The sequence below is a fragment of the Populus nigra genome, chromosome 18 (genome assembly GCF_951802175.1).
Source record: "Populus nigra chromosome 18, ddPopNigr1.1, whole genome shotgun sequence".
Lineage (NCBI taxonomy): Eukaryota > Viridiplantae > Streptophyta > Magnoliopsida > Malpighiales > Salicaceae > Populus > Populus nigra.
The window spans coordinates 12202186-12222628 of NC_084869.1; the positions used below are offsets into that span (position 1 = coordinate 12202186).

Consider the following 20443-nt stretch of genomic DNA (forward strand, 5'->3'; position numbering starts at 1 on the left):
TAGTTTCCTCGAATGGAGGCAGAATCAGAGGCTGAAGCAGTGGAACTTCGCGAATAAGAAATCAGAAAGGTAAAAAGAAATTTGCCGATTCTATTTTTAGCTCTCAAACACAAGGCCATCTCCGTTAGCGGCAAATTTGGTTGTTGCTTTTGGAAGGCATACAAAATTCTTCCAAGCTTGTATCGTTTATAAGCAAACTTCCTTTGCTTCAATTATTTTCATTAAGCATTTCTTCCTAGTTCGCATGCAGGCATAATGATTAAGCAGTAACAAGAAAAGCATTTGGAAGTTGCTCAAGTGCCAATCAAAAATTACAAATGTAGCAATCATTTGAGATACCAACATCATCAAAGTATTTAAACTATTGTCTTGATCTAAGCTATTCCCAGAAAGGATGGAAAAACAAAACAAAAAAACAAGTTCAGTTCCCAACAAATGATGATATTCTTTCTAAGACTCGCTGAAGATTATGCCAAATATGCAATACATGGTCAAAGTAAAAACTGTAGCAGGCCTCACGACCAACTAACACCATCATCGACTACAGGTTGAGGTGGGGGCGCAGGAACAGGAGCAGGAGCAGCAGCAGCACCCCAATCATCCAATCCACCTGCTGCCGAGGAAATAAACAATTCAAGCATGGAACAGAACAGCTCAAGAAAACAATGTTGAAATAATAAACGTAGGATGTGAGAAAGCAAGTGGTACAGTCAGCAGACTAACACAAAATGCCTTCACCTGAATCACTGACAAGCAAATTAATCAACAAAACACACATTTCATACCTTGGTCTGGTGTCAAGGCTGTTGTAGCAGGAATCGGTATCGCTTCATTGGTCCATCCACTATCAGCAACAGGATTAGACCAGCCATCAGTGGCACCACCCATATAGTCAGCTCCAGTAAGTGCATAGTCAACTGGAGCAACCACATTTTCCTCCTCCTGTGGTTTTGTTTCCTCAGGCTCCCTGTAGAAAAATAAATCAACCTGCCAGGAAAAATAGATGGGCATCACAAAAACTAGAAGCTAAGATATAAAATCGCATGATAATTTATGTTGACAAGGACCTGATGTATAAAAGATTAAGAACAAGAAGTCAGTCAAGGTTTCTCTTTTTAGCAAAGAGAACATGAGTGTGCATATTGGAGAGGAGAATTGATGTCTTATTGGAATTTCAAACAAGAAATGTCACACAGAACTCACCATCATGTCCCACTTGTGCCCTGGACGAATGGTGCCACGCATTTGGAGAACCATCCTTGCCAAAAGCCAAAATAGACACCCAATGCTGTGCTTCCCCTTGTTATTGGCTGGAATACCAATATCCACAAACCGCATTGGTGAGTCAGTGTCGCAGAAAGCAATAGTTGGGATATTTCCCAAGGCTGCTTCTTTGATTGGCTGCAATATAAAAAAAATAAAACCAAGGTTAGAAGCAAGACAAGGACAACAAACCACGAGAAAATCAGAAAACGCTAAAGCAAGCTGCCCTCGTCAATGAGAGACATCAATAATTGCCAGCAACAATTCACCTGGTGGTCGGTCCTTGGGTCAGTAAGGACGAGAAGCCGAGGCTCACAGAAGGAAGTTTGGAGCTGATTTGTAAATGTACCAGGAGTATGCCTTCCAGCAATAGCATTAGCACCAGTGCATTGAGCAAACTTCAAAACAGCTCTCTGACCATAGGGCCTAGCTGACTGAACAATAATGTCTTGTGGGTTTTCAATGGCAACAATAACCCTGGCAGCCAAAAGAAGTTTATCCCATGTCTTCCCAAGGTTGATGATGTAAATTCCTGTAACAATAATTACAAAACAACTCAAAACACAGAATCAAAGCACATCCTAACATATCTAATTTAACAGAATAATATTTCAAAAGCAACCAAGAACAGCATCTCTACAAGCACAAATATGGTTTAAAAGCAAAAAGAAATACTTAATATAAAAAACACACTCTTTTTAAGCTAAATTATCTTAATTAAGATTAAGATTCAATATAACCAAATTCAAGAATCTAAGTAATCCTGATTAACAACTAACCGAAATTCAATGAGTAAACCTAATCAAACATACTGCACAAAATCACTTTCCAAGAACACTTATCCACTGGAAGTTTGTCGAGACCAAGAAATCCAATGGCTGAAATTCTTCTACAAGCTGATTCCGGAAAAGATTTTCCGCAAGATTACATACATTGTTCAAAAAACATATTCCTACATTTCTCATCCAAAAACACCAACAAGAATTACCATTCTTCTAACAAATACCATAAAACAAAAGCAGAAAACATAAAACCTTAGAAAAACAGAAACCAAACATGGAAAAGGGAGCCAATTCATCACTTGACAAAATCCCATCTAGAAAAAACTAAAATAGAGCCCAAAAAACCTTGTTCTTTCAGACACTAACTACACACATAACTCAAAACTAACCATTTCACTGACAAGGAAACAGTGTTTAACTTCGTGTTTTGTCGTTATAAGTAACTAACCGTCGTTGCGGCGCTTGAAAACGTAACGTTCCATTTGGAAATTACAGTTCTTGGTGCCGAGGTGGACTTCAGCAGCCAACATCATTTGAATGTCGGCTTCTTTCTGCGACAGCTCCCGTGGTGGAGCTGGTGATGCCGTGTTCGTCGCCATGATTTCGTCCTCTGGAGAATCTAACCCGCAGAAGCTTGGGTTTTGTGCAGCAAGAGAGAAAAAATGAAGGCGCTGGCGTCGTTAGAGAGAGGGTGTTATAAAGATGACGATGATAAAGAAGAGTATAAGAAGAAACCCTAGATGCAATATTTTTTGGTTAATTACTGGGTTACCCTTTTGAAGTTGGTCCAGAGCGCTTACCTGCTTCGCTGAGGTGCGCTTTTTTTTTCCCCCATTCAATTTCATTTTTTTAACTACTTTACATGAAGGTATTTTTTTAAAAAAATATATTTTTATAAAAAATAATTTTAAAAAAAAAACTATTTTTTTATATTTAGTAGTATCATAAAAAATTAAAAAATATTTATTGGTGTTTAGCTTTGTTTTGAAAAATAAATTAAAAAATAGCTTATTAATATTTTTTTATCAAGTTTATTAAAAAAAATAATGATCAAATCTAACTGATGAAAAAATTAAAAATGATAAAATTAAAAAAAAATTATAAATTATTTCACATAAAACAAATAAAATTTTATAAATTATTTAAAATAAAATAAATAATAATCAAAAGAATAATGACCAGATTTGACAAATAAAAAGTTAAAAGATGATGAAATTAAAAAAAAAATTACATAAATTATTTTAAATAAAATAAATATTATTCAAAAAAATAAATACCAAGTTAGACAAATAAAAATTTAAAAGTTGATAAAATAAAAAAATCAATTTTATAAATTACTTGAAATAAAATAAATAATAATTAAAAGAATAAGAACCAAATCTGATAACTAAAAAAATTCAATTAAGAAAATGATAAAAGAAGAATGAGGACTAAACTTGATATAAAAATTAAATTCTTAGAGATAAAATTGAAAAAGAAAATTAATGAAAAATTTAAAATAAAATAAATAGTAATCAAAAGATTGAAGATCAAATTTGATATAATAAGTAAACGATATTTTTGAATTTTTTACAATTTTTAAAAAATATATTTCGCCTAAAATAAAAGGAAAACACTTTCTAGAAAGTCAAGTTAAATTTTTCGTTGACTGTAAATTGTTTTCCGTTGATTCACTTTCTCAATAATAAATAAACATTGAAAAGTTTGGAAAATAATTTTTAGAAAACTACTTTTCATGAAACAAAATGAAGCCTTAATTTTATCCTCAGTTTTTTTTAGTGGTCACCTAATATGTTTTTTGAACGAGCTAGATAAAGTATTAGTTTAGGAAGTTTTTTATTCTGTCAATTTCATGCTTTCTTTCTCAATTTTATCTTTAAGCTTTTTTTATCGATATAATAAGTTATATTTGGACTGATTAAGTTGACTAGGTTATATTGAAACAACTTTTATATAATTTAGTTTTAAACTCAAGTTAGACAATAAATCGTGTATAAAGATTTCAAGTTTGAACTGTCAAGCTGGTTTTAATAATAATATTAAATAGTTCTAATAGATTTTAATTTTTTTTTTAAAAAATTGATCTATAAACAATTAATGTATGCACATGTAAAAATATTTTGAAACATGAAAGGTTGAGCTGATAATTTACCGATTCAGATTTTTGCTCAAGTGATGTATTTAAATTATTCAGAAAGTAGCTTGAATGATACAAATTCTGTATGTTTGGTAATATGATAGTAGTTGATTTTCAAATAATTTTTCGTATCAAAATGCATTTTAATAATATTTTTTTATATTTTAAAAATTAATTTTAATATAAACACATCACAACGATCTAAAATATTTAAATCATATTAAATTTTATAAAAAAATATAATTTTTTTAGGAACACGGATCGACTAGTAACTTGGATAAGAGTCTATCATTAATTGTTTTTTATTTATATCCAAAACAACGTTGTTGTTTTATTTTTATTTTTCAAGATTTTCTTATTCAAAATAATATCATTTCATTAAAACCCTCAGCAGACTCGTCCAATCAACAACTGACTTGTATTCAACTTGCAATATAAGCTTTTAATCGGGTCGTAGACCGAATTGGATGTTCTAAATATGTTCTAAATATGAAATTTCAATAAATAAATTTGTTCGAGTAGTGTTATTTAGCACCGAAGGATTAAATCCTTTTTCGTGGTTAGTCATGACTGGATATTCTGTATAGAATATTGTTGAAGAAAGATCTAGTTTTTAAATAAAATTTAGTTTGAAGAATAAAGATACTCTGTTAAGAGAGAGAGAGATTAGCACATCAAAAGATGAAGCTAATCATAAGATTTTCAACAAATCAAGCGAATTGGGAACAGGTTAAATGATAATAATGTTATTCAAAAGAAGATGGTGATATTGACTCGGTCCTTCATGTTCTGTGAAGTTCCTCCATTTGGGATTCTTCCTTGTAGTTGATTGGAAGATAAATTAAGTACTCGAGATGCAGAAGTCCTTTCAAAGATGTTGGGATCATAGCAGACGAGTTGTTGTAGGGTAAATCCAAGTATTCCAAGCCTTTCAACTCACCGAATACTACTGGAATCTGTCCTTGCAGCTTGTTGTGAGATAGGGAGAGATTGAGTAAATTCTGCAGGACTCCAATGGTGATAGGATGTCCAGAAACAGGCCTCTTGGAGTGGAAAGACCCCCCCAAGCATGGTGCTATGGACCCAGATATTCCATTTTTACTGAGAGCTATGACACATGTGCTCCTTAAATAACAAAATTCATTTGGAATAGAACCGTGTAGACTATTGTTCATAACATAACATCTTTGGAGATTCTGTAGTCTTCCAACTGTTGAAGGAATCGAACCAGTAATGTCGTTGCTTAGCTCTAAGTCTCTGAAGCTGCTCGATTTCTTGAGGGATGCTGCCCTTGAGTACGCAGTCATTAGCCCAAGAAGTTAGAAAAAGAATTTTAGAGATTTCCTATAGCTGTTGGAAGAAAACCATCTAATGGATTATTGCCGATCCACAGCAGTATCAAATTTCTACATTTCGTCAAAGAATCAAGAAAGCCAAGATTTTTAGAAGGTTCACTTGTCAACTAATTTCTCTGAAGACTAGCGTTTGGAGGAATTGGAGGCAACAAAGATTCATCGGTACAAAAACTGTTAAATGAGTTCTAGAACAGTGAGTTTTGAGGCATTGGAGATGGAACTTGGAAATGTTACCCTCAGATTACTTGATCCCGTATAAAAATCTTCAATATTGGGAAGCCACCTGCCGAAACTTTGTGGAAGATTGCCTGAAAGTTGATTGCTAACAAGACCAGTGATTCTTATTGATGAGCTGTTGAAAATACTTTATGGAATGTCAGCAGTTAGGTTGTTCAGTAAGAGACCTAGCTCCTCCAGGTATTGAAGTACTCCTATTTCTTCCAGAATTCCCCATGCAATGCATATAATACACTATCTCAGTCATGTAATTCTTACTACCATGTTGGTCCAGTGGGATGTGTTCATGCCATATATTTGTAAGTTCCGCAAAAAGAAATTGCACTCGAAATCATGTTGTTCAGTTTTAGCTTAGATGTTGAAAATTCCAGGCGGAATACGATCTGTTATTAGCCTCCACGGTCACCGCCTCTAGATTATGAAGACTGCCTGGTTCCTTAGGAATATTACGTATCAACATGTAAACACAACATCGTAAGACCATTAAGATAAACATTTCACAGAACATACTTGCATATAGCATTGAAAAATTGTGTTTCATACAGGTAATTCACAGAAATGTCAGGAGCAAAACAGAACGCCACACCTATCAATTTGTGGCGCCAAGGCAACGTCTGATGCACTGTCAAGTTGCCGATTTCTGAAGGGATACTTCCTGTGAGTTAAGGATATGGTTTCAAGTTTCCTGCAGATGCCTAAACTAAGTGGGAATGGACCTTGCAATCGATTCTTGGAAAGATAAAGTTCTGTGAGATTTGGCAGATTGGAGCCCATATCCTCTGGCAAATTGCCTGATAAGTTATTCTATGATAAATCAATTCCTTGTTGAATATGGCAGATGGAATTCTCCCTTTTAGGCCACTTGCAGCCAAGGAAAATATTTCCAGTCCTCGAAGCCGCTGGAATTTCATCTGCAAAATCATTAAACCAAATATTAACAAGCATGTACTATGGAACTCAGTACGTACCAATATTGAATAAATCATGATGGGTATACTATGATATAGATTGATAAATTCAATAAATGTGATGTCGTCGGGCTAGCCAACATCGAGGGTATATTATGATATAGATTGTAAACCACCCATTATTATTTTAAGAATAAAATAAGATGGTTCTTTGTATTTCAATCCTAATATTACAGTCAATTCTTTATTATTATTTTTATGCTTGCAGCTATACTTATCATGCTTGTGCCTGCATCAAAATGTTCTATCTAATTCGATAAACCTTAGAATTTACACTAGCTATTTGCTACCAAATAAAATGATTATCTAACATGTTATACAATAAGCGAGGTATCACAGATTAGAAGTTTCTGGTTACTGGTTGCAAGTATTCCAAGTTGAGCTAATTTGCGGTTGCCCTTGAGGCCTCTCAACGAAATAGCTAACCTTTTTGTCCAACATGAACACATATTCTGTCCACACTCCAAATTCAGAGCCCCATGCGTAGACAGCTGCAAAAATGAAGTCAAAATTCTCGTCTAAATCTCTCTTATAGTACTAGACATATTAGTGGCATTTATGGAGGGGGTTTGGGCAGCAGCTTGATTGCAATTGAATCAAGTTGTATTTTATTTTTTGGAGAAGTATCGTTTAAAAATATTGACGGTATTTCAAGAACGTTTAGGAGTGAGTTCTAACTTGTTTTTTTTTTGTTAAAATTTAAAATATTTTTTGTTTTAAATTAATATTTTTTTGTGTTTTTTCGATTGTTTTGATGTGCTGATATTAAAAATAAATTTTAAACATAAAAAATTATTATTTTGATACTTTTCTAATTAAAAAAACATTTTAAAAAATAATTATTATCATATTCTCAAATATTTTTTATTTTAATTCTGATTAAAACTAACAAATTCTGGCCACAAGCTACAAAGGAAAAGGGGGGGAAATAACAAATGGTAGGAGAACAAGTACCTGACATAGTATTATTGCCAAGGAGTAACAGCTTAAGCACAGTACAAGTTCCCTACTCTGAATGGATTGTTGAACATTGACAAGCTTTCAAGAGCTTGCAATTGCATTAGAGACATATTGTTGAAAATTAATAGTTGATGGTATTGGGACCAGACAGCTGGTTATTTTCCAAGTGATAGTGACTCCATTGTGTAAATACCGCCCAATCTAGAAGGCACCATTCCTGTGAACTGTTGTCTTTGCACAAAAGTATTCTCAAACGTGATAACTGCCCTAGTTTACCAGGCAAATGGCCATGGAAACTGTTGTTTCTGATAATATCGAAAGTGGCGAGGAAGGAAAGGTTTTCGATGTGAGGTGCGGTGGTTCCTAAAAGTCCCATGTCAGAAAGATTCAAGGATGTAACCCTGCGGTGCTGATCAGTAGTACTACTGTTCCCACAAGTGATACCAAACCAGTTGCAGAAATGTGGTGTTGAAAACCATATTGCCAGAACATTTTGAGGGTCTAGTGCTATTATATGGGCTTTGAAAACAAGAAGAGCTGATAAAATCAGTGAGGTTTTTGGTCATCAGCATGGATTCAAGGCTAGCCATTCTGTATAGCGTAGCAAGAACAAAGATGAATGACCATTTCATTTCCATCGATCTCCAGCGATGAAGAGAGAGGGGGGCAGAGAGTGAATACGTTTTCCGACTATGAGACACATATTTATACGATTCAGTATATTTTCTTTCTTTTTCTTTCTTTCTTTCTTTCTTTTTTGTTCAAGGAGGCTCATAGATTCTCTTGTTTTCTGGTGCAACGTCAACCACTGTGGGCTCAATGCAGCTATAAATGTCCAGCTCGCCAATCAAGTGAACAGGTTTTGTAGACTCCATAGCCATCAAACTCTCTGTTGCCTGTAAAGAAGTGGTCGGCAAATGAGAAACAGACACTAAAAGCATGTGCACGTCATTTGTCATCCACACGGATCCCGTATTGTCGTCTCTTGTTAACTAGTTTGAATAACCGTTTTATGGGGCGGAGTCTTTTTTTTTTTCTTTGAAAGCGTGGTGTCGGTAGAGTTTTTTTACTGTTAATAAAAATTTAACTTGGCTAAAAATATTTTTTTTTAATAGTAAAATTCATCTAGTTGTTTTGAGAAACGAATAGATCAATTTACATGAAATAATCATACTGTTTTAATTACTATTTTAATTTATTATAATATAATGATATGCAGCAAGAGGGAAAAAAAATCATTTCCCCCTCTTTTCTTTCACCTTGAATTACTAGAAAGTGATAGCGAAGAGTAGAAAAAAAGAAGTATTTTGAGAAAAAAAAACACAATTACCCTAGAAATTAAGAGAGATCTAGGAGAAGAAAAGCTAAGTTAGAGTGAGAAAGTGAAAGAAAAGATAAAAAGAAAGAAGTTTGGGAAAAATCTTAATGAATCGACTTTTAAAATATGTTTAGCAACTGGTAAGGTGTTTAAAACCCTTTCGTATTGATTTGAATAAGTGTTTAATAATTTGATGCAAATTTAACAATATTTGAATTAAGGTTCTTGAGATAAGATTTGGGGGAAATTGAAATTAGTTGTTAATTATTGTTATGGGTGATTAAATGACTAGAGAAAGTGAGAAATTTGTTAAATTGAATCAAAAAATTTGAATGTGTAATGAAACTTAAGGGCTGGTCATGGAGAGTCAAAAGGGTATGTTTCATTCGTGAAAATTGTGTTAAAATTATAATAACCAAACATGTGGGTGGTGGTGTAGATGATTAATTATATTTCTATATGATAAATGTGAATTTTAATGTTGTAGAAATTCAATTTTTTTGAGAAATTGATGAAATTAGAATGAATTCTACTTGCATAATACTTGTAATGATGAGGTGAAAGGTTGGTTGTTGATTTGATAAGAAAATTATGGTTAATTGGTAAGAAAATATACCCTTGCCTAAAAGGAAGCATTTAGTCAATTGAAAAAATTAAAAGGGATGAATTGTTTGAATAAATTAATATTTAAAAAGAATAAAATTTGTAACGAACTAATCATGGGATGATTAATTGGTAACTAGGTTTTGATGATTTTAATTAGAAAATATATCCTTTTCTTTTTTGTATTGACAATCAAAGATAAAAGAATAGTATATTTTAGTTCCTCATTAAATTTATTGAGTTGTATTAAAAGAATGTTATATTATATTAATTAATTAATGGTGGTATAAAATGATTTATGGGTCCTTGCAGTTTTGTTAGGATTAATAGATTATGGAACCTCTTATGTTTTGTATTTTATAAAAGCATAACTGATGTTACATATTTTATGTATTTTTTAGATGATAACATGTATGTTAATTATTTTAATGTAACTATTATTATGCTAGGAATTTTATGAGATGTTGGACTTAAATATTGGTTAAATTCATAATTACCTAACATAGAATTTTTCTTTGATAATGTTTGTATTAATTTTGAACATGGTAGTTAAATGATACTTGATTTAAATTATATATTGTTATATTCCAGATATTTTGTGGATAAATCTTAGTTAAATTCATGTAGTTGTTAAATGCAAAATACAAAATATAACTAATATGATGAGATGAATTGTAACGTGACGAGTCCAAGAATATTAGATAATAATTGAAATGTATATTGACTGTTTATTGAAGTATAACATGTTTAGTTAATAACTTGGGATTTTTTGGTATAGTGAAGACTTTGTTAAAATTTCAATAAATTCTTAAATCATGATAATAAAAAATAAATTTACACTATTTTTAGATTTATTGCATGGAATTTATACCTAAGTATAAGGGATGTTAAGAAAAAAAAAAGCAAATGTCAAATCCTATAGATATAAAAATTGGCTTGGCTGTAATTTTGTTTAAGATTAGGTTAAGAATTGGATATGTCATATTAAATTAACTTGAGTTAATTTAAAATAATATTATTTTAATAAATAATTAGAATAACATTGTTTTGAAATTGTTTTTTTTTAAAAAAAGTTAAATTGAGTCTCGTATGAATTTTGATAAGATTATAAAGTGACGTGTTAAGTAACAAAGTTGACTAAATTAATTTCAAACTATATTGGATTTTAATGAGATTGCATATTGAACCTTTTAAACTAACAAAGTTTGACCAAATTAATTTATGAATAGATCTGATGAGATTAAAAATAGAATTCCTAATCAATTTTATATAAAACCCGACTTGAGATAAGTTTTAAATCGATAAATTAATGAATTTACATTTAATAATTGCTATAGGTAAAAGGTAATGTTATTTAAATAATAGGGGTGTTTGAGAGTGATTTTAGTTTGTTTTTATATATTTTTTAAAAGTAATTTTTATTTAAAAAAATATTAAATTAAATTTTATTAGTATTTTTTTTATTTTTGATAGATTAGTATCAAATATTAAAAATATGAAAAAAATTGTATTTTAATATATTTTTAAACAATAAATTATTTTAAAAATCACTCATCAGTACAATGCGAAACATCCTACTGGCAGAAAACATTTAAGAAAAAATGGGTAGAATAGAAGTGAAATATGAAAAAATGGGTACAATCCGAAACATCGCTTTCACGTGTGAACCCGAGGGTCTTTCTACTTACCAAGAAGGAACCTCCCTCTCTCCGTCCCTTTGCCTTTGCTTTGTTTTTTTCTCTTCCTTGACCCTTTCCTTGCTTTTGTTTTCTTCGCCTAATACTCTCTCTCTCGCGCGATCAAAATCAAAGACTAGAAAATCATCTTTGATTTTCTTGATCTGATTTTTTATTTTTACAAACGTCGATTACCGGTAATTATGGCCACCACTGGAAACAAGAATATCAATGCTAAATTGGTGAGTTTTTAAGCTTCTTTCTTTATTTTATATGGATGATCGTTATCTGGGTGTGATTTAATTTTGAAGAATTTTGGTTCCATTATTAATTTGTAGGTATTTATTTAGTTTTTTTATGCAATTCCTGATGTGGGTTTTGTTTAGTTTTGGAAATTTTTATAATTTCAGCAAAATCTGATGTTATTTTTTCTGCACTTTTTTTGTTTTTGTGATCGCAATTGAGAACTGAGTTAGCTCGTTGTAATTGTGAATGTTTTGTGTGTTCTGTTGTGGGTTTCCGATAAATTTTAAGGATCTTATATGAATTTGTTTAATTCCGATCGCTTAGCACTGTTTTGGGTTATAAAATTAAATGTACAACTTAAGTAAGCTAAGTCTTGATGTTATCTACTACATGTGAACAGCTTTTGTATTCTGGTGATATTTTTTCTTTTGTACAAGGAATCAAGTGGGATTTATACATTAGGTTAGTGGTTTTATGAATTGCCTTTGTAGCATTGTTCATGTGCAAATATTATATGCTTTAGCCCTTGCTTTATGAGTCCGAGATTGAGACTTGTTAGGGGTTCATTTATCTTTGAATCCCAGACGCATTGTTTGTCATTTGTGTCTGTTTTTGCTTGTAGAGAATTTGTAGCATGTCCTTCATTTCTTTTTGCATAACTAAATTTAAGGTGGCTGTGTTTCTCCATGCCTTTGGTTTGACTTTTTTTTTGGCTGTTTTTTGAAATACATCATGGATTTTTTTGAAATTTAATATTTGGTTTATGGTTGCTTTGTGCTGCAGGTGCTTCTCGGGGATGTTGGTGCTGGTAAGTCCAGTCTCGTATTGCGTTTTGTCAAAGGACAGTTTGTTGAGTTTCAGGTTAGTGTGTACTGGACATTAGGGGGTTATAACATTGGTAGCAGAAATTGCCCTGTTTGATTTTGGAGGATGACTTTTGCTGTCGGTATGTTATTGTAGGAATCAACCATAGGTGCTGCCTTTTTCTCGCAAACATTGGCTGTCAATGATGCAACTGTAAAATTTGAGATTTGGGACACAGCAGGCCAGGAGAGATACCACAGCCTGGCTCCAATGTACTACAGGGGAGCTGCTGCAGCAATCATTGTGTATGATATATCTAATCAGGTAAGAAAGGTTGCTAATTCCCAAACCTGATGCATGTCATTCCCCTCTGAGCAGCATTTACTTTAAGAAAATAGTTATTATGTCTAGGTTTTTATTATATACTGTGTTATATAAGGAAACATTTGACTTTTTGGCTTTAGCAGTCTGTAGTGTCAGTCTTCAGGTCTAAGGGTTTATAGTTCAGGCCTCTTGCTCCAATATTTATTTGCTTGAAGGATATGGAAGAAGTGGGAAGTGTTTGGCAATTTGAATTTCGACCTCCTCATTTAGAAAGAATTTCATGTCAAGGCGACAAATTTTCATTTTGCAAATCTTTGCATCAAGAGCCTTCATTGTTGAATTGATTTGCTCAGTGTGCTTCTGCTGCCTTTAATAGTATCAAAACTACCACGTTTCATTTTTTAAGTTAGCTGTATGCTTTCCTGTTATTATATCAGGCTGCTGATTTTCTTTGTGATGCGTGTGCCTGTGCTCTGGAGTGACAAGTTTGTAGTATGTTTGCATGCCTTAGATAAAGATGTCATTGCTAATGGCACCTTTAAATTTTTCCCTCTTTTGAAAAAGTTAATTTCATCTATAATTCATATTTTCTGTTTTTGGGGAATAGATGAAAGATATCCAGGTTCTAACATCATTCACTCTGAACTAATTTTAACTAGATAGGTGACATGTGTCATGGTGCATTTTCCCTTGTAGGTGCACCATGCTAACATACCCTCGTGCCTCATTCGGTTCTCTCTCATTAAAAATCCCAGTTATAGAAAAAGTCTCTCTTCAGTTTTTCCTTTAAGATTATATAAGACAATAACAGATCTCAGTTAATGCATACAACTAAAGGTGGTTTAAGGTGTTTACTTGTCAGACAGTCTAACTATTTCTTTGCTGTTTTCATGTCCTGTGGTTTATGTCCCTCTTCCCTGAGTGGCAGAGCCTGCCCTGCCCTCCAACTTGCTGGAAGATCTTTCTCTTCCACATTTTCCTCTTGTTTCTCCCTCCTCTTGCAAGGATATGTGTCTCTTCCATTTTGTCTTGTTCCTTTTCAAAATTGTGCTTGTTTTCAGAAAATAAAAGGTCAATATCAGCTTCGTTCTATAGCTCAAAAAACTGAGTCACTCGCCTTCATCAAGAAATGAAGGCAATATTGCATGAAAGTGCTTTGGCTTGCCTGGTTTAAAAAGTTTTCAGAGCTGTCTTGAGAATCTAATGGCTCTTAGAAATGGTTCCTTCATGCAAAGATTATTGGCTGAAAAAGACACCACTTTATTTAAATTGTTTTACTAAGTTGGTTGATTTCATGTAGTCACTAAAATTCCTAATCTTGATTCTCTTGTAGGCCTCATTTGAGCGGGCAAAAAAATGGGTTCAAGAACTTCAGGCACAAGGTAGTTTTTACATGTTTGCTTGTATAAATGTGTATATGGCTGTTCTTGATAGCCTTCTTCATGTGGCATTCTTGCGTCCTGTTGCTGATATTACTGTTAAATTACCCTTATTTTCCTTTAACTGTATTCTATCCCTATCTTTTCTTTTCTTTTGTTACCGGAAGCTTTAATCATTATATTCTGCTTGCTTCCACATAGGCAACCCAAATATGGTTATGGCACTTGCAGGGAACAAAGCTGATTTGCTGGATGCAAGGAAGGTTACTGCTGAGGCAAGTAGCTCGTTTTATGCAATAGTGACTTCTTACTAGTTGATTTTTTATCTTCAGTAGGTCCTTTAAATCATGAAAGGTATAGCAGCTTATTGTCAAGGATATAGGAAATTGAAAAGAAACTGGAATGATTTTTTATTGGTTTATATGAGATGACTTGGACAAAGTAAACGTGTCCTTAAAGATCCTTTTTGGGCATAGATTACATGGGAAAAGTTAGCAGCAAGAAGTTCTCTCTTTTTCTTTTTTCTTTTTTTTTGAGTTCTAATAATTAATTTGTTACATAATTTTTACCTTTTACAGAAATCATACCTTAGCATTTATTGAATAACTTGGCAAGTTCATTTAGTGATCTGCTAGGAATCTTCATTTGGAGAAATAATTTTCATGCAGGAAGAAATGTTATGCAATGGCACATATGCAAGCCTTTACCTTCTTTGTGTATTTTCCATTAAAATAATTTCTTATAATTCTTTCTTTTAAAGACTTATACTGATCTGCAACCCTCAAATTATTGATGATCTAATGGCGATCTCTATGTTTAGACCTAAGACTGTCCGTGAATGTTTGCTGCTTTCTCTCTTTGTTCTAAAGGAACATCTTATAGATGCTCTAACCAGGACATTCATTAATGCTTTGCAGGAAGCACAAGTTTATGCCCAGGAGTATGGCCTTTTCTTTATTGAAACATCAGCAAAAACTGCAACCAATGTCAATGACATTTTCTATGAAATAGGTATGGGATAGGTTTAAATATTTGTTGGTCGAAAATAGAAAACAAAGACCTAAATTGTTTCTAAAGTGAGTTCAATATTTATCTTCCAATATGTGTATATGAAGTTAATCTTGGGTACAAATGAAGGATGAGAATATTTTGCTCAAAACTCAACAAAAACTTGATCATGTTGGACTATTTAATTGCTCTTGTTAATGCACATTTACTACTCTTTTCTAGAATTTGATGGTGATTATTTTGGTTTTCTGGCCATTCTATGTGCAGCAAAAAGACTACCTCGAGTACAGCCAGCACCAAACCCTTCTGGTATGGTTCTTATGGATAGACCTACTGAAAGTACAGCAAGTGCATCTTGCTGCTCTTAAATACCTGAGTGACAGCGGTATTGCTGCGTATCTGTATCTTCTTTGTAGTTCTTGTGGTGCTCTCCCTAGAAGTCTATGTTTGATATTCTCTGGTTCGTTTGTGTATTAAGAATTTCCTTTTCAACCAGTGAAATGGAACTGTAGTGGCTTCTCGTGTAATGAAATGGCGTCTTTTTCTTTCACATTTTAAAATTTGCGTTACATAAATATATATTTATTTTTTTACTTTACAGAACCATTCTTTTTATGTAAAAAATTGCAGGTGGTTTGTTTTCTCGTAAGATGATGACTCATGGTGTCATTAATTAAGCTGCGAAGCACAATGTAAAACCTTTACACCAATTTCAGCATCTACACTCTGAATTTGCCTTGTCTTCATTCTTTGGCTGTTAGGTCACACACAAGTTGAAAATAAAATGGCCTATAACTGACCGCAAGCAGTCAAGAGAACGTTGGAAATTTCTATGGATCGGGATGTTGAACCGGATGGTTGAAACATCTAATTCATCCTTGATAAATGTCTGGGTTTCTGAAGGGGAAACCTAAGGATTCAAGGTTAGTATACGAGGAATCGGCATTCGTGCACTAATCTCCTGTGTTAAAAATGGGTGTCTAGATAAAATGATCGTGAAGGAAACTTCGCCGCTAGCTTCCGGAGAGATGACATGTATCGACTTTTAATAAATCTTGTTCACAAAAACACCCTAAATTTTAGCCTCAAAGTAGATGCGATACGGTATTTTTCAGATTTGTGCAGGTGTGATTGGCTGCGCTACATAGAACTTGTAGCTTACTAGCAACCAGTAAGGATAATCGGTCGACTTATAACATTACTTGAAGATTACTTAATTTGTTTGCAAATGCTTTGTCACTTTCTGATCTGACCCCATCATATAAAAAAAAAATACAGCTCCATGAAGCTTCTCCACTTGAATCTGTTCCTCTTCTACCACGCAAAGAGAATATAACAACTCATTTCTTATTCAGTTCAAAGCCTTAAAAGCATGATAATCTAGCCTGTTCAAAGACTTGACAAAGTACAAAACTCAACATTAAAAAAAAGGAAGTTGCAAAGTACACTTTAAAAAATCAATCAACCACCTACATGCACCACTGGCAACTGCAAGAACTACCATTAACTGCCGCTTAATTAGGTCTTGTTAAATCCTTGAAAAGATGCAGCTGAAGCACAGTCCATTGGTCGAAAACCAATTCTCTCTTTCTCCATGTCATAGACAACCTCCACGTCTTGTTGCTGGAAGCTCCCCAAAACCCCAGCTGGTCCATAATCACCATCATCCATGGATTGGAACAGTAGGCATTTGACCACAGTAGAGTTACTTGGGGCACTCATAGCATAGAAGTGACTTCCCTGGGACAAAACTAGACTCGCATTGTTCAAAAAATGGAAAGTTATTGAAGGGAGGAGATCACCCGTGAGAATGCTGTTGTTTTGACATGGTACCTTGTAACAAAGATCGAACCCGGTTCTCATCTCCATATCAGTGGCTCTAGGGTAATTTATTATTGATTGAAGAACAGAGAGAACCTGAGAATAGAATGGCTCAGGTAGGTGAGTGTAAGTGGTTCCTGAGTCAACCAACATGCCCCCATTACCAAGTGAATCAAACTCCCTCAAGCTTGATGGCACTTCAGTCGCACTAACATTACCTACAGTTATGGCCTCTAGACCAACATAGTAGTAATTAGGGTACATGGTACTCTTCAACATTGGAGTGAATTGCATATCATCTTTAGAAGTAAGGGCAATATCTCCTATAATTAATGGGCTTGAAATATTAGGATTGTTTGCATATTTGAAGGCCAAGAAGCAATGTGAGAAGCCCTTTCGAAGAAAACCTAGTTGTGAAGGCAAAGAAAGTGCACCTCTACCAAACCCTGCAATCCCAATAGGTTCCCTATACGTAGACCCAACGCAACCAAAACAGAATCTTGGGATTTCTTGAATGACACCATGGTTTCTTCCATGAACCCTAAGCGTATCCCTAGTTAGTGTCCCACTGACAACCCCTCCTGCACCGTAAGTGTAAGCAAATGGAGGGCACGGCCAAGAACACGTGGCTTTAACAAGGGTACTCAATGAGCATCCAGCCATAGCGCATGGATCCAAGGGGTTGTCAGAACTATGAACATCAATGCAGAAGGGACTAGTACAGGAGTCCCTATGTGATGAAGAAGAATGAGAAGGAGAAAAACTTGCCATAATCCTGTTGTTTCTATAGTCATCACATTCTATGCAATCAAAAGAAATGTTTCCACAAGGAGCCCAAGTAAGGTCACTCCCAGTGTCCATATACACTTGAATGACTTGTGGGGGTGTGCCTATACTTAGAGATATCAAATACCCATCTCTAACTTCCCTCAATGGCTCCATCATGTCCAAAACATCAGTTAGTTTCTTTCTTGAAGAAGTGGAAGCCTTTGGATGAGTTGGAAGGGAAGCCCTAGAAGCTGGGGTAAGACCAAGAATGAGTGAATTAGGGTTTCTTGGTCTTGCTAGGGACTGAATTGAATAGAAGAGCAGACTATTGACTAGGAGAAAGAAAAGAAAGGTGGTGGTGTTGTTGAGCATAATGGCCATTGTTACCTCTTTGGTTGTGTTTTGAGATGGAGCTATAGGTTTATGGGGGTGATCTATTTATAAGCCGAAGCAAAGTCAAGGGTTTTTCTTCAGCCCTAGAGCAAACCAACAGATGTTGCATGGACGAGAAAACCAGCTAGGGTTTTTGGTATAGATGTGTGTGTGCGCGCCACTTGAGAGAGAGGGAGGATTACTAAATAAAATTAAATTTTCTTTTTAAAAAAACTAAAATAAATAAAATGTGCATGCATATTACTAATTGAAAATAGCAGCAAAAGGTGGCAAACGGCATTCCCTGGATGGATAAAATTACACCCGAAAATATATATATTCTAATTGTGTGTAAGAAATTAAAGAAGCATGCTAGCTTTCTATACAATAGAACTTTTGTTTTTGTACCTGTGAAATAAAGAAAATTTATATATATAATGTGAAGAGGATCCCATGTGTTTTCATGAGCTTCGTCATGCACAAGCACGCCAAGAAGCTTTAATTGTATGTGAAGAGGATCCCATGTTTACATGGCATGCATGTCTTATGATTAATTAATACTGAGGCTTCATTTCTGGAAAAGTAATTAGTCATTTTCAATCTTTAATTAAAGATTGATTTATATTTACTGCGCTTGTAAACCCACAATTAAACTTTTCTCTCTACAGGTTGAAATTGATGATATATATTGAACAAATTAATAGATAGCTAGGAATCCCAATGAGTTGGTATAGTGGTATTTAGCTAGGGGTCGGCTTCGGGTTTTCTCCCTCTAGAATTTCAAGTTTGAATCTCATTAATTAATATTTTTTTATTTTTTCAGCCATGGGACTTAATTAATCCTATTTAAAAGTTGGTTCTGGGTTGTAGATACTTTATTTGGTATGCATAAGCAGATCAGGGTACCCTGTGTTTTCAAAAATAAAAATTAATAGCTAGGCAAAAATTTTCGTTGTGTGATGTTGGTGTAAATACTATCATTCCAAACAAAATTCATCACTACATTATAATTCATATATAGTTTTTTAATCTTATTTTTCTATTAAATTTTTAGTCAGGTTAAAGGTTAGGTAGTTGAGAAGCCCCATTGCATGATTAAATACGACAAATCTAAGTTAATTATAATTAAGAGATGCGTAAGAATGTGTTTCAAGCTGTTACATAGTGATACAAAAATATTTTTTAAAATTTTATCTAATAATTTTTTAGTTGAGATGATTCTTTAATATAATATCAAATTTAAAATATTAAACGGTCACGAGTTTAAATCTCATCACTTTAATGACTGGCTTGTGATAATTTAACCTTTTGAATTGAGATAAATTTAAATGATTAAACGGTCACGAATTTAAATCTCATTACCATAATAACTAGCCTATAATAGTTTTTTTATTTGAGAAGGTTTTTTTTATAAAAAAAAATAATTAATTTTTTTATTTAAAATCAAGATAAAAACCACTCCAATATATACTCCTTGATTTTGTTATAAATTGAAGCCACACATCTCTTGTATTTAAATACACAAATAGTAGAATATATGGTGCACCTGGTATGCCAAAATTCATGATTAGTACAAGTGATTCATCACAATCCTACACAATTAAGTGAGCACCTTCTAGTTTATCAATTCAAGCATTGAAAGAGCAAATAAAGAAAAGACATGCTCATATTTTATCACTGCATCAGGAAATGACTTCTATCAAAAACTTTCTTAGCAACATGAGATACCAAGCTTAGACATCAAATATGGACCAAGGTATGTCGGCACCTATGACTTTATCTATGTCATCAAATGTGACTCCACAAATAACGACAAATATGCATCCCCTATTTATACTAGTATATCGACCTATATATCAGTCTCACCTTATAATAGTTAGCATTGTCTTGGTTCATTTCCACCACCACCTCCATGATAGAACATATTTATTAAATTATAATTTATCTATATTGATGTAAGTTTAATAGAATTTTAAAATTTATTATAAAATTTATTTTTATTTGACTTATTATTGTTGATAAAATAATTTTTAGAATTAATTTATGTTCTTTATATATTTTCTACTATTTTTGAAATATCCACAAATAATTATAAGAAATTCAATAAAAAAAAATAATAATTTATAAAATTCACGTTTAAAAAAATATTTATTGGACAAATCAGCAACACATTTCTCATTGTTGATTAACAACGGATCAACAACAAGATTGCAGTTAATTGTTGATAATCAACAACGGAATTTCAATAAAGGATAAGTTGTTAAAAAAATCAGCAATTGATAATCCATTACTGAGAAATTATGATATATTATTTGCATCTGATGTTATCGATTGTTAATTTTGTTGTTGATTTCTAATTTCATTGTTAATTTATATCAGTAATAAATTTTAGTTTTATTTGCAATGAACTAGATAGTTGCTA

The 20443-nt window shown here is 33.1% G+C and overlaps 3 protein-coding genes across 4 annotated transcripts; 1 reads left to right on the plus strand and 2 right to left on the minus strand.

The window, feature by feature from the left end:
* Window positions 1-267: 267 nt before the first annotated feature.
* On the minus strand, window positions 268-2752 carry LOC133678922 (small ribosomal subunit protein uS2y-like). 2 transcript variants are annotated; one of them, XM_062101442.1, is made up of 5 exons: window positions 2494-2752; window positions 1533-1795; window positions 1204-1401; window positions 786-987; window positions 268-610 (listed from the first exon to the last, which is right to left on the minus strand). In XM_062101442.1, exons 1-5 carry the CDS (start codon window positions 2642-2644, stop codon window positions 516-518), a joined length of 909 nt encoding a protein of 302 aa, XP_061957426.1. In that variant the 5' UTR covers window positions 2645-2752; the 3' UTR covers window positions 268-515. The 2 variants fall into 2 exon arrangements, with proteins under 2 accessions (XP_061957426.1, XP_061957425.1); XM_062101441.1 differs by having other exon boundaries at window positions 268-613; window positions 2494-2751.
* An 8522-nt stretch (window positions 2753-11274) lies between these two features.
* LOC133677835 (ras-related protein RABF2a) lies at window positions 11275-15653 on the plus strand. Its single transcript, XM_062099966.1, has 7 exons — window positions 11275-11541; window positions 12329-12406; window positions 12506-12673; window positions 14007-14055; window positions 14254-14331; window positions 14974-15063; window positions 15328-15653. Exons 1-7 carry the CDS (start codon window positions 11503-11505, stop codon window positions 15426-15428), a joined length of 603 nt encoding a protein of 200 aa, XP_061955950.1. The 5' UTR covers window positions 11275-11502; the 3' UTR covers window positions 15429-15653.
* Window positions 15654-16388: 735 nt separating this feature from the next.
* On the minus strand, window positions 16389-18139 carry LOC133677834 (probable aspartyl protease At4g16563). The gene has a single exon (XM_062099964.1). It carries the CDS (start codon window positions 18028-18030, stop codon window positions 16579-16581), a length of 1452 nt encoding a protein of 483 aa, XP_061955948.1. The 5' UTR covers window positions 18031-18139; the 3' UTR covers window positions 16389-16578.
* Window positions 18140-20443: the final 2304 nt, after the last annotated feature.

Bases quoted from the DNA above. Each gene is read 5' to 3' on its own strand.
- LOC133677834 (XM_062099964.1), bottom strand. From the start codon at position 18,030: ATGGCCATTATGCTCAACAACACCACCACCTTTCTTTTCTTTCTCCTA.
- LOC133677835 (XM_062099966.1), top strand. From the start codon at position 11,503: ATGGCCACCACTGGAAACAAGAATATCAATGCTAAATTG. The intron at 12,407-12,505 runs GTTAGTGTGTAC...ATGTTATTGTAG, and splicing joins GACAGTTTGTTGAGTTTCAG to GAATCAACCATAGGTGCTGC. The intron at 15,064-15,327 runs GTATGGGATAGG...TTCTATGTGCAG, and splicing joins TGACATTTTCTATGAAATAG to CAAAAAGACTACCTCGAGTA.
- LOC133678922 (XM_062101441.1), bottom strand. From the start codon at position 2,644: ATGGCGACGAACACGGCATCACCAGCTCCACCACGGGAGCTGTCGCAG. The intron at 988-1,203 runs GTGAGTTCTGTG...TTTTCCTGGCAG, and splicing joins GGCACAAGTGGGACATGATG to GTTGATTTATTTTTCTACAG. The intron at 614-785 runs GTATGAAATGTG...TTTCCTCGGCAG, and splicing joins AGCCTTGACACCAGACCAAG to CAGGTGGATTGGATGATTGG.